Consider the following 12,776-nt stretch of genomic DNA (forward strand, 5'->3'; position numbering starts at 1 on the left):
GATTTGCATTTCTCTAATAATTAGCAACACTAAGCATCTTTTCATGTGCCTGTTGGCCAGTGTATGTCTTTGGAGAAATGTCTATTTAGGTCTTCTGCCCATTTTTTGATTGGGTTGTTCATTTTTTTTGTTATTGATTTGTATGAGCTGTTTATACATTAAGCCCTTGTCGGCTGCATCACTTGTAAATATTTTCTTCCAGTCCGCAGGTTGTCTTTTCATTTTGTTTGTGGTTTCCTTTGCTGTACAAAAGCTAATAAGTTTGATTAGGCCCCATTTGTTTATTTTTTCTTTTATTTTTATTTCCTGGGGAGACTGACCTAAGAAAACATTGCTACAATTTATGTCAGAGAATGTTTTGCCTATGTTCTCTTCTAGGAGTTTTACAGTGTCATGTATTATATTTAAGTCTTTAAGCCATTTTAAGTTTATTTTTGTGTGTGGTGTGAGGGTGTGTTCTAACTTCATTGATTTACACAGGGCTATTCAACTTTCTCAACACCATTTGCTGAAGAGACAAGGCAGTCCAGTTCTTAATCCCAAGCCTGGCTGCTTCTGTCACTTTATCAAGAAGGCTCCTTTATAATATTTACATCTCTTGTATATAATGATAGTATTATGTATACTTTTACTGTCTCTTTATTGAAACCATGATACAATGGAAAACAAAAGAAAACCCACTATGAATCCAGAAAGACTATTAAATGATTTTATTAATTCCAACAGGGTTGACATACACTTCAGAGTATTATACAGGTAAGAAAAAATGTCATTATTCAGACTCTGGTCATTATGGTTTCAAGCACTACTATGTAACTTCACTTTCTATATCCAGCTTCAGGAAGAAACCACAAAAAAACAAGGCAATGGGTCCTAAGAGCCACTGCTTTAAAATATAAAATAGCACTCTCATTGTTTCATTTTTAAAGACTGTGATTCAGTGCTGTTACTATGGAGAAATTACAGGTGGTGAATTCATGCCACATAAGCCAACAACTGCTAATCTAGTACCCACATAGCAGTGAGGATGGTGTTCTTTCCTGCAGAGAATCTTCTCCCTGCCATGCACCAGGCACCCACAACCAAGAGGTCTGAGTAGACCTAAAGCTGAAACCTAAAACCCTAAGCTAGAGAAAGGGCCTCATGGTAAGCTCGGGTCTCTCCTCCCAATACTCAGACGTTACCAGGAATGTTCACAAGGTCAGCTTGCTATAGCTGTGCAGACCTCAACCCATTCAAAGAAACAAAAAAGAAGAAAAGGTTTCAAAAGACCAAATGACTCCTCTACGTGGGCCATACTATGGAATCACATGCTGCGAAAGCTTTAATACAATTCATTAGGATCAAACAGTATACGATATTAGACAAAGTGGCAAGAGTTTAACTTAATAACTGTTAATGCCACTAGAAATTATAATCATACCACAAATAGTTATTCACATCTGTACTTACTTTCTGCCAGAATCAGGGACACAAAGGCAACAACAGTGACAAAGATGGCACAGAGGACATCCAGACGCACAGCGAGCCAGCGGGACATGGTCAAAAGCAGGAACCAAGCCTCTGGATTTGTGCACCGTGATAAGCATCATGAATAAATAGAAAAAACACGTTAACTGCTTCAAATGAGGGAGATCGTTTTGCTCAGTTGAGCTACAAAAGATTTTTACACAAGGTAGGACAGCAAAATTATACATCCAAGGAGCCTAAAGATTCCAGAAAGCTAGGTTTTGACACAAGACAACGTACGGGACACACATGAATCAGTCCAGGGGCCTTGTGGGAAGCAAGCACTGAAAACCTCAACCCACAGGTTACAAACAGAAATATGATCACAGGGAAGAAGATGGAAACAGTGGTCTCACTGACGCGTTTCCTGCAGTGCTGGGCCTCAGCATGAGGCCCCTCCTCTCACGTGTCGACTACTTCCAGTCCTCTGACAGCACAGAGCTCAGCACACACTGTTTCCAGCACCTTCTGCACTTACTACAGGGCCCTGCACAGTGTTTACTCTCAGGAGCCAGTATCTAAATGACCATCCGTTAAAAGGATCTGCATGTGGCTTTCAAAATGCCATTTTGTCTTCAAGATACAATACAGACTGGATAACTGGGCCAGAATTTTATAGACGTAGAGTAAGTTCTGAATTTTCTACCAAATAGAAAAAAAAGTCACTGATAAAAAGAATAATACATATCAAGTGGCAACAAATCTAGTAATCAGGAAATTATTTTCCTCAGTTATTTCTGCCACCCTGCATGCTCTGAAAAGAGAGTCGGCAAACTACAGCCTGTGGGCTAAGAACGGTTGTGCATCTGCTTTTGTAAATAAAATTTTATTGGAACACAGCCATGGCCATTTGCTGATGCTTTCATGCTAAAACAGCAAAGTTAAGTAGTTGCAATGGAGACAGGATAGTTCACAAAGCCTAAAATATTTACTCTCTGGCTCTTTGCAAAAGGAGGTTCATTAACCCTTGCCCTAAAGGGACAGAAATCCGCAGGACACAGTGACAGTCGGACAACGCAAGTCAGTCAGGGTAGAAAAGCAGGGGTGTGATGGGAAGAGGGGAGCACAGAGAGGATGCTGAGAGGAGGGGGTGGGGAAGGCAGGTGAACAGAGGGGAACATGGGGCGGCCCAGAGAGAGGTACAGGCCAGCAAGGCCATCTGAGAGGGAGGTCAGCCTTTAGAACACAGCACATTCCATCCTTTGAAATCAGTTCTAGAAACTTACAGACCTGAATGCAAATCCTGGTGTGCGTTGAACAGTTCCTGAAACCTCTGTTCGGCTTTGTATGCCCGGATGGTCCAGAGTCCCTGGAAAGAAGATGCGAAGTGGGAAAATACCGGGCTCCGTGCTGGGGAAGCAGAGACAGACAAATGACAGAGAAAGTCAGGGAGGCTGGATGCAAGGAAACCAACTGCCTCCCATGCTCTGTGGTCCCATGTCCTGCCAAACGGCACACTCCGGCTTCCTGGTGGGCTGCCTGGGGGAGGAAGGACGATGCCCCTTCTGGAGAGGAACCTCCATGCGAACCCTCAAACTCCTGCTCACACCAAGCTTCACTTTAATGACCTGGAAATGAAAGATTCTCTTTGAACCTATCTTTGACCAAATTCAAATTGGAGCTAGATTTACATACTGAAATTCTTTCTTTCCTTACTCATTCATCAAGGTCCTCCTCAAACATAGCCTCCTCTGAAATTGTTTCCTGACATCCCTTCAGGTGGAAATTATTGTTTATGAATTTTTGAGTCAGTAGCATTGTAAAATTTAATTCTCTGTGTGAGTCCTCACCGCACTGAATTTTGATGAACTATCTGTGTGTTATCTCCACCTTAGATTAGTGACTTAAGGGCTGAGATAAGAGTCAGTATATCCTCCAAACTGGACCAGTGCCAGGCACAGGACAGGGGCGAGATAAGTAAGGTGAACAGACAGTCTGCCATCTCCCTGCATCCTGGGACTTTCCCTGCACCTCCTCCAAGAGCCTCTTTACAGGTCACAGAGACACTGGGTACTGCACTGCCCTTGTGCCCACAGGACCCGAGCAGCCAAGGGGTCTTTGAATAGTCTTGACTTTTGCTCCAGGAACCTAATGGATGTTTTTATAACTGCCCTGTCGGATACCTGTCCTGGCATTTGGAGGCCACTGTGGCATGTGACACTCACGTCACCCTCTTAGAACCTGACAGTGGCCTTAGCAGCCATTCTCTTTTGAGTGACCTCAAGGGGGTTTTGGGTCTTGTGTCACACGACTGACCATGTGTTTCCCTACCATCTTCTCTAGGAGCACACTGACCACAAGCACAAGGGTCGGGCTCCTGCACCTCAGAGAACAGGTGGGCTGCAGGCTGCTGGGCAGGGAGGACCCCTTATGGTTTACATTCCCCACCTTGAATGAGGCTGTGACTTGTTATTTTCATGGGAAGATTGTGAGCCTGTGACCTCTGTCTGAGATGAATGGTAACCTGTGCTTTATCAGCAGAAAAAACCCTGGGTATTCAGGGGAAGGTAAGATCACTTATCTTACAGGAGGCTACAGAGACCTTATAAAATGATGGAGAAAAAAATCAAGGGGGAAAAAAAACCTACAAATTATTTTCAAGGCCTGACTCTTTAGCCCAGCATCTGAATGCCTGTCTGGGTGACAGTTCAGTCAGTACTGATCTGCACACAGGCACTGCAGGTGTGGGGGTGGCGGGGAGCTGGGGTACAAATGTGCAGACACAGAACCTCCTCTTACGCTTAGTGTCCCTGGTTCTACAAACAGGAAAGGAGCAGGCTTCCTCCTGTGAGACACTGGGGCTCAGAGAGGATGGGAAGCCCTGGGCTGTGGGAGGACAGCCTGGGCTGTGGGCCAGCTCACCATCCACTCAGCCCTGGGGATCTTTCCAAATGGGACATCTGACCAGCAACCTTAACTGTGAGGGGCCCTCACCTGTGATATTGCTTTAAGGAAAAACCCTTCTCTGAACCCAGCCATGATCTAACATTTCCCATGTATCTAATTCAGGCAAAGAGCTTTAAGTGACAGTGTTGATTCTCACCGTCCAGATACATGTTTGTGGTTTCACTCCAGCATCCACACTGTTCTCTCCCTTCATTCTATTCAGTAATCTTTTATCTTTTATTTATTTTATCTTCCTATAACTTTGTACTTTTAAGACAATGAAAACAGACTGGGCTCATGGTCCAAATAAGAAAGGCCAGGAGCTCTGTATAGGACTTTTCTGCACCCCCAGCAGGTGTCCCAACCCACACCCAGAACTCAGTCCATCTGGAAGCAGGGTGCTCACAGGGGCGACACAGGAGGATTCCAGGGCCCATTACCCTGTCAGGAGGGTGCTGAGAACCCAGCTCCAGAGAGCACAGAAAACTCACTAGAACCAGCCTCCATTTTCAGAGCAAATGTTGTGACCTCAACTATTCACCACAGACAAGGCTTCTGAGAAGGAAGTAGACGTGGCTGTTCACCTGGGAGAGTCCTGGAGTGAAACTCTTCAGCTTGGCCTCCCTCACCTGCTTCCTCATAAAGAGATCAAAGCTGCAGCTGATTCTCTCCAGCAGGGATGGAGGACGGGGTTGACTTTAGAAATCAGGTGTCATCTCAGCCTTGAACACCAGGGAACCCATACACCCCCACCACCTACCTCACTTCATGCCCAAGAGTCACAGTGGTCCAGAGGGCATCAGGACCTGTGAAAAGCTACCCTGTCTCTTGCATACCCCACTCAGCACTGAGCAGGATGCCAGGATGAGTGAACTGGAGGATCTGCAAAGAAAATGAACTGGTACAGAGGGAGGGGATGTCAGGCTCTGGCATTATCTTGCCCAGTGAAATATTCTCTTTCCCACAAGGACTGAGCTCGCTGTTCTGAAGCAGACCATGTACCAGCCATGGCGTCACTCTGCAGTCACAGACGCGTGTAACCCTACAGTTCACATGATTAACAGCTGTGTTTTCCACAAACCTGAGGACTTTTGGGGACACACCCCACAAGGACTGCAGATCTTCCCTGGAAGGGGGAGGGCAGGGAACTGTATGCAAGAACCCAGGGTGACAGCCTTGCTGCGGGTTATTTTCATTCATGCTGTGTGAGACCTGCTAGTTCTTACTGTGTTCTTAATTCCCTCATGTTCAATGTTCTGAGCCTTTGGCAGTGGCCAGCTAGTACTTTATAAGCACTGGTTCAAGCAATCCTCATAAGAACCCCAGAGACTGAGGGATTAAGAACACTCACTGCCCAAGATTATGTAAATTAACCCACCTAAGTGGTAGAGCTGAGTATCAGACCCAACTCTGTCTTATTTCCAAGGCTGGGCTTTTAATCACAGCTGCAGTGTCTCAGAGGGAGGATACTCAGGGTTGAGGATGCCCATGTGTGACTACATGCATTTTTCTTCAGACTTCGTCATTTATGTTTAGAAAACCCCCAAATCTAACTTAGCTAATATCCACTAGCCTTTGCCACTACTGCACATCTTATTAAGCACCTGAGGTTGAACAAAGTCCCTGGGAATCTGGCATGAGAACCCCTTAAAACAGCAGGGTCTGTGTTTGGAATACATGGAGCACACGTGCTAATCCTCCCTTAGCAATGCTCATGGCAGACATTGCTAGTTGATCACAGCAGCCTTTCAGACAGAATTTGGATATGGCTTCATCATTCAGGCACTGCCAAATGCACAGAATTGGCTAGAGAAAGGCAACCAAATGCCACCCTGTTTTTATGCACTGCTCTGCAACTGACCATTGCTGTGCTCATTTTTGCAAAACTGTGCCCCCAAAACCCCACTACAATCATCTGTAGATTTGTCATTAAGATGACAAATGTCTGCCTAAGGTTCCAGAGGTAGCTAGGCAGTAGAATCTGAAAATAAACCAGGGCACTTCAGTAGTCCTTCAGAGCACAAGGATGAGCAGGTTTATGCTTCTGGCCTGAGCAATTGGGTGTTCTTTTTGCTGCTGGCTCCAGCAGTGGCCTTATGACATACTATCAGCAGCAGTGTTATTATTACTGGCACAGACCCCGCATCTAGAGGGATAACAGAAACAGTTCTAATCAACTGACCACCACATTTGGTTACCTGGGGGAGTGGAGGATGGAGTCTCTGGGGATTGAATTTATTGTCTAGCGTGTTGCAGCTTACTAGGATGCAAAAAATCCCAGTATTCCAAATGGATGGTGCAAAAGTTCTCAGACTTCCAGATCAAATATTGAGACAATCCTGCACAACTTCTTGAAAAAAGCCTCAGGTGGTGCCATTCTCTGCACTTCCATATGGACGGGAAGTGGCCCTTCCCCCAGGCAAAATCTCTGTCAAGTGTTCCTTCTGGAACAACCCCTCTTTGAATGTACCAGAGACCTGCTTTGCAACAAGACTGCTGAATGACTCTACTTCATGGGTGGCCTCAAATCATAAAACATCTGAAGCCTTGTCTACACGGAAGACTGGATGGAGCTCATCATTTCCGCTTCTGCCTCCCCAGGTCCTACCATCCTACTGAGTCACACTGGCAGAACATCACACGTATCTGGACTCTACTACTCTGCATCCCATTTAAACACCTCAGAAAACCAGATTTCAATGTGGTTTAGCTGGTTCTTCTGATGACTGAAAAATTTTTCTATAGCTTTTATGAAAATGATACCCACTATCTTTTATGCAAATACTCGTACTTAGGATAAATGCCTCTCAAGAGTTTATTAAAAACAAAACACACAGGACTTCCCTGGTGGCACAGTGGTTAAGAATCCCCCTGCCAATGCAGGGGACTTGGGTTTGATCCCTCGTCCCGGAAGATTCCACATGCCACGGAGCAACTAAGCCCGTGCACCACAACTACTGAGCCTGTGCTCTAGAGCCCTCGAGCCACAACTACTGAGCCCACGTGCCAGAACTACTGAAGCCCACTCGCCTAGAGCCCATGCTCTACAACGAGAAGCCACCACAATGAGATGCCCATGCACCACAGCAAAGAGTAGCCCCTGCTGGCCACAACTAGAGAAAGCCCGTGTGCAGCAATGAAGACCAAATGCAGCCAAAAAAATTAATAAAATTTTAAAAAAATAAACAGAAAATAAATAAAAGAAACATTGGTTGAATTTATAAAAAAAAATACAGCAGTTCTACTCTCCTTGTGATTTTCTGTTAATACTGATGAAATATGTCTCTACATTTATAATGGGATAAGCACTGGATTATTTCATCCTCTGTGATTACCTGTAGAACAGAATGATCAATAATAAAATGTGTTCCCCATTATTCTAAAACTAGGAAGTTGGACGGAGTAATAGACTAAATGTGTACTGAAAGTATCTCCCTCCTGTGTCCTACTAAGGGGATTATTTTCAACATCGTTTACATGAACAGTCTTGGGGAGGGAAGACCACAGTGTGGCATCACACCAAACACTGTGATGATAAAGAACAAACCTGGGGACTTCCCTGATGGTGCAGTGGTTAAGAATCTGCCTGCCAAGGCAGGAGACATGAGTTCAAGCCCTGGTCTGGGAAGATTCCACATGCCGCGGAGCAACTAAGCCCGTGCACCACAACTACTGAGCCTGTGATCTAGAGCCCACAAGCCACAACTATTGAGCCCACATGCCACAACGACTGAAGCCTGCACACCTAGGGCCCGTGCTCTGCAACAAGAGACGCCACCACAATGAGAAGCCTGTGCACCACAACAAAGAGTAGCCCCACTTTCTGCAACTAGAGAAAGCCCAGGCACAGCAAAGAAGACCCAACACAGCCAATAAATAAATAAATAAATAAATGTTTATTTATTTATTTATTTTAAAAAAGAACAAACCTGAAAATATCAATGCTTATCTTTTCAATACATTTAACACCTGCAACTAACTTGACATCTTTGGAGTATGTGAGAGAATGTATTTTTCAAATGTATAGCTTCTGACATATGAGTATATTTCCCGATGACTCCTTTCCTTTTCATAGTCTTTTTCTTTCCCTGTCATTTCTAGTACTCTCAGGGGGAAAAAATGCCCTATTTTCCTTCTACATTAGTTCCAACATGATGAAATATTTTGTTTTTTAGAAAGATGTTTATGGAGTGGCTGCTCTGTTAGGACGTATGTCGTGAACAAGACGGAAGCAGTCCCTGGACCCATGGTGCTCACATTCGTCCTCCTTGTGCTAAATTACAAAGCTGCCATTGACACACTACAGCTCCATTTGCCTTAAGGGCCACAATGACTCACAGTGGCCATAATATCCAATTACCTACTGCTGACCTAAAGAGAAATTCCAGAAGACAGAGTCTGCAGGATTTCAGGGGTCTGGTTAATTACAGCATAAATGGAAGTCCACCTGCACTGCCATCCCCACCCGAGAGCCCCGGTACTCACTTGCACATTCCAGGCGTTTGACAGCTCGTGACGTCTCTAAGAAATATCGCCGAAGAACAAAGAAAATGATGCCAAGGAGAATCACTGGTATCACCATCCAAGGAATCACCGCCACCATCACGCCCACCACACCAATCACAAGTAGGAATGTCTGAAATAGCGAAAATACAGAGGCCTCCTTATCAAGGATTCTTTTCAAAGACAAACTTTAATAGGTTGTTTTGTTAGGATTAAACTCCTTTCTTTGAAAGACCTGTTGGAATGGCAGGGAATGCTTTCCCATCCAAGGAAATCAAATTATAGGTGGTCCTCATGATATTCACTGTGTGTGTCAAACATTATAAGAACTTTCTAGGTATCAGTTCTTTTGATACACGCAGTAGCCCTATGAGGCAGGCACTACTATTTTTCACAGATGAGAATATTTGAGGCTCAGAGGGTAGGACTTGAATCCCAAACTATCAGGAGTCAGTAGGCATTACTGGAGAGAAGAGCAAGCAGGCATCACAGATGAGGAACCCAGAAGCCTCAGCTACACACATAGGGATAAAGAAATGGTTAATTACAAATTCAGCGTCCAGAAAAGGGGGGAAAAATGCAAATGTTGACCTTTGGAAGTTGAAATTCCTCTTTCTTGGTTTTCTACCCATAGTTAACATTTACTGAGTGCTGACAGTACCGAACTGAATATTCGATACTTCACAGATATTAACTCATTACTCCTCACAATAGCCCTAGCAAATAACAGTATTATCTCATTTTACAGATGGAGACACTGAGGCACAGGGAGAGGAAAAGCAACTTGATCAAAGATTGCAAAGCATTAAGTCACAGAGCTGGGGAGCCCACGTCATGAGCCATTATGACATATTTAAGATTGCCCCCAACATACATTCAATATTCTATCATTATTCTAAGTACTTAAATGTCCATTTCAAAGGCTAATGATTATAACAGCAGCAGATGCCATTTACCAGGTGTTTACTGTATATAAGGTACTGTGCTGAGAGTTCCATGAACAATCACTTAATCATCACATCATTGTGTGAGCTGATTTTATTTTGGGAAATGATCTTGAACCAAAAAGACAGCAGCATAGAAACCCAAGGCATTGGCTGATGCTGATTTAAGTATCCATCTTTATTAGCAAAAGTATGATATCGTGGTGTACAGCTTCAGGTGACAGGAATACAACCAAAACTTAGTGTCTGCCTGCTATGAAAGTGGGGTGAATGGTGGGGATGTGCAGATTCACAGGGCCTCGGCCAAGGACTCTGATTTACAATCGCAAATGGATACAAATCCATGGCGATCTGCACAGGGCACAGAGTGCTGGGAAACACAGGGAAGATATGGGAACACTTTTTAGAGGATTCAAAGGAGAGACAGGCTGAATTTCACAGGCTGGTTTAACAGAGAGAGTGGCATGAATAATTTGCAGGTAGTAATCACAGGTGACCAAGAAGGGAGCTGGGGTGTGAAGGTTGAGATGCTTGTCTGAGTTAACACCTGCTGTTCTGTGTCCTCTCAGCACCAGCGCCTGCATCCCGTGTTCACCAGCCCAGGGCCTTCCCCACCTCGTCACCCAGGGCAGCTGGCCCTGGTGCGTCTCCGAGGGATGGATTAACGGGGTAATGCCTGTACCACAGAGACATGGGTTATCACCTCACAGCTCTTCCAGATCAGTTTTCTCAGAGGATCCTCACAACCACCTTGTGAGTGAGAAAAGCAAGAACTGTCATTTCATTTACAGATAAGAGAACATGAAGCTGGGAGGGTGATTGTCCTAAGTTTTCCTGGGGAGGGACTACTGTCTTTCCTGGAGGGAAACCCAGAGTCAGAGCTGCAGGCAGGAGGAGCCTGGAAAGAGGAGGAAACATCCGGAACTGTGGCTTTCTGGGCAGAAGCCCTTGTGAACCAAACTGCATTATATGGATGTACACCCATGTGCTTTTCCTGATTCTCCCCATCTCTGCCATGGTATCAGCATAAAACTCAGAGTGAAGAGGATGGAATTCTGAAGAAATAAATTCTGATCATACGTGGAGAAAAACTTCTCTATTATACCTACAGCTGAACAATTCCTTACAGCTACTGGATTAATTGATGCATCCCATCCTTATAGAAATTGGTAGAGGACAAAAATAATGTCTAAGCAAAAAGCCAACCATCTGAAGAAGGAAACAGACGATTCTGGTGCACAAAAACACCTCTTCCGTGAAGCCAATCTCATTTCTTCCTCCCAGAATTCTAGGAATTTCACAGAGCTTGGTCCAAGCTACACATACAATTCTCCCTGTTTCTGATTGATTCCAGGATCATACAATGACCCACCCAGAGGGCCAGTGTCTACCTGTCTCACTATGGCACAGATGTGTACACAGCAAAAAGCATGTTGACCCACAAGTAAGTGACCCAAGTCCTGAAGCCCCAAGAAATAAGGGGAATCATGACTTTGGTATGTTTATAACCCATTTGGAGCATACCAGTTGGGAATTCTATCCAAAGTCTAGAATCCACTCGAACAAATACAAACAATTCTCAGGTGATATTCTCACTTGAGAGTACACGGTGACTTTCCACAATTCAGAGTAATTCTTTAGTTTGCAGAGAATGACAACCTAAACCTGGAGGGTAAATCCCATTAGCCCAGTATTGGGTTCTCTGAGATAGGGTTTAGGGCTAATCCTCTTGAATATTAACAGGAAGGGTGAGGCATTCCACTACTCTTAATCTTAGTAAAAACTGGGATATACCAACAACATAAAAGGATGGTGGTGGGGTTTAAATGAGATCATGTATATATATAAAGCGCTTACAAGTTCACGCATAACAAACAGAAAATCCAGCTCCATTATTACCACTCTTCAGTGTGCTCTGGATGCCAGCAGCCAAGGGAGGAGGGGTCGTTTATTAATAGATTTAAGAGCCCAAAGAATCTTAAGAATCTCATAAAGTTGGACCCTGAGAGGCAGCTCATTCTAACCACTGGAACAGCTTAGTACTACCCAAGGACCTATCAGAGCAGGTGCTAGTTTCCTAGATGTAGTAATGATGTCATATGTACCAAAGTGACTGTGGCTTTTCTCTGGTCACAGAGGAAATCACATATGAGGTCTACTTTCTATGAAGATGCACTTTAAAAATACGAGCAACAAACCGCATGCCTACTACAATTTCTGTCCCCTCTGTATTTCCTTCCCAACTCCAGGCTTTCCAAAGATTGATAACCTTAGGGAAATGGAGGCAAGCCACCATTTTTTGAGATGTTTCTTTTATTATTCCATACCCTTTTTCTGTTTCAAGTTTTCCTTCTTCTTAGTGAAGACTTACTGCTCTGAGACTGCTGTGGCTCTGTGGGGCAGAGACGGGGAGAGGGAGAGCTAGGACTCGAGCTCGGAAAGGGAGACTGCGGGGCTCCCCACTCCACCCCACTTTAAAGCTACTGACATCGTAAGTGATTACCAGGTGGAATCACACTACCTAAATTGTTTTTTTTTATGCTGCCTTCCTTTTTCCTTTGCAATGGTGAACAGCTCCAATTTGGGCAGGAACTATAATGTGACTGGACAGGCAACATATCTGGTAGTTATAAGAGTCAGTGTACAGGATGGGGCACAAGCTGGTGACCGCCCCTCTGCTGGGATGTGATCTCTGAGTGACATCGCCTGAGGGGATGGACTGTCCTGCAATGTGGACCCACTACTCAGAATCCAGGGTTTCCATTACCCACACTTCCCATTACTACTATTAAATATTAAATAAATTATCTGAGATTTCACTTAAGGAAATGAGAAGGAATTAGATGCGGAAAAGCATATGGAATACACGCTTTAGAATAAAAATAAAAATGAAAATAATCAAGTATTTTTCAAATGTACCAAGCATGAGCAGAT

The 12,776-nt window shown here is 44.3% G+C and overlaps 1 protein-coding gene across 1 annotated transcript in view; it reads right to left on the reverse strand.

The window, feature by feature from the left end:
* The window catches only part of LOC130835640 (ATP-binding cassette sub-family C member 4-like), a 172,775-nt gene that overhangs the window by 71,374 nt on the left and 88,625 nt on the right, over positions 1 to 12,776 (reverse strand). Inside the window, exons 21-23 of the mRNA XM_057707278.1 lie at positions 8,881 to 9,031; positions 2,740 to 2,859; positions 1,453 to 1,563 (exon numbers count right to left, since the gene is read on the reverse strand). Of these exons, the coding sequence (XP_057563261.1) occupies positions 1,453 to 1,563; positions 2,740 to 2,859; positions 8,881 to 9,031 (382 nt within the window). The remainder of the gene's footprint in view (positions 1 to 1,452; positions 1,564 to 2,739; positions 2,860 to 8,880; positions 9,032 to 12,776) is intronic.

Source organism: Hippopotamus amphibius, chromosome 14, assembly GCF_030028045.1.
Source record: "Hippopotamus amphibius kiboko isolate mHipAmp2 chromosome 14, mHipAmp2.hap2, whole genome shotgun sequence".
In the NCBI taxonomy this organism is placed as follows: domain Eukaryota; kingdom Metazoa; phylum Chordata; class Mammalia; order Artiodactyla; family Hippopotamidae; genus Hippopotamus; species Hippopotamus amphibius.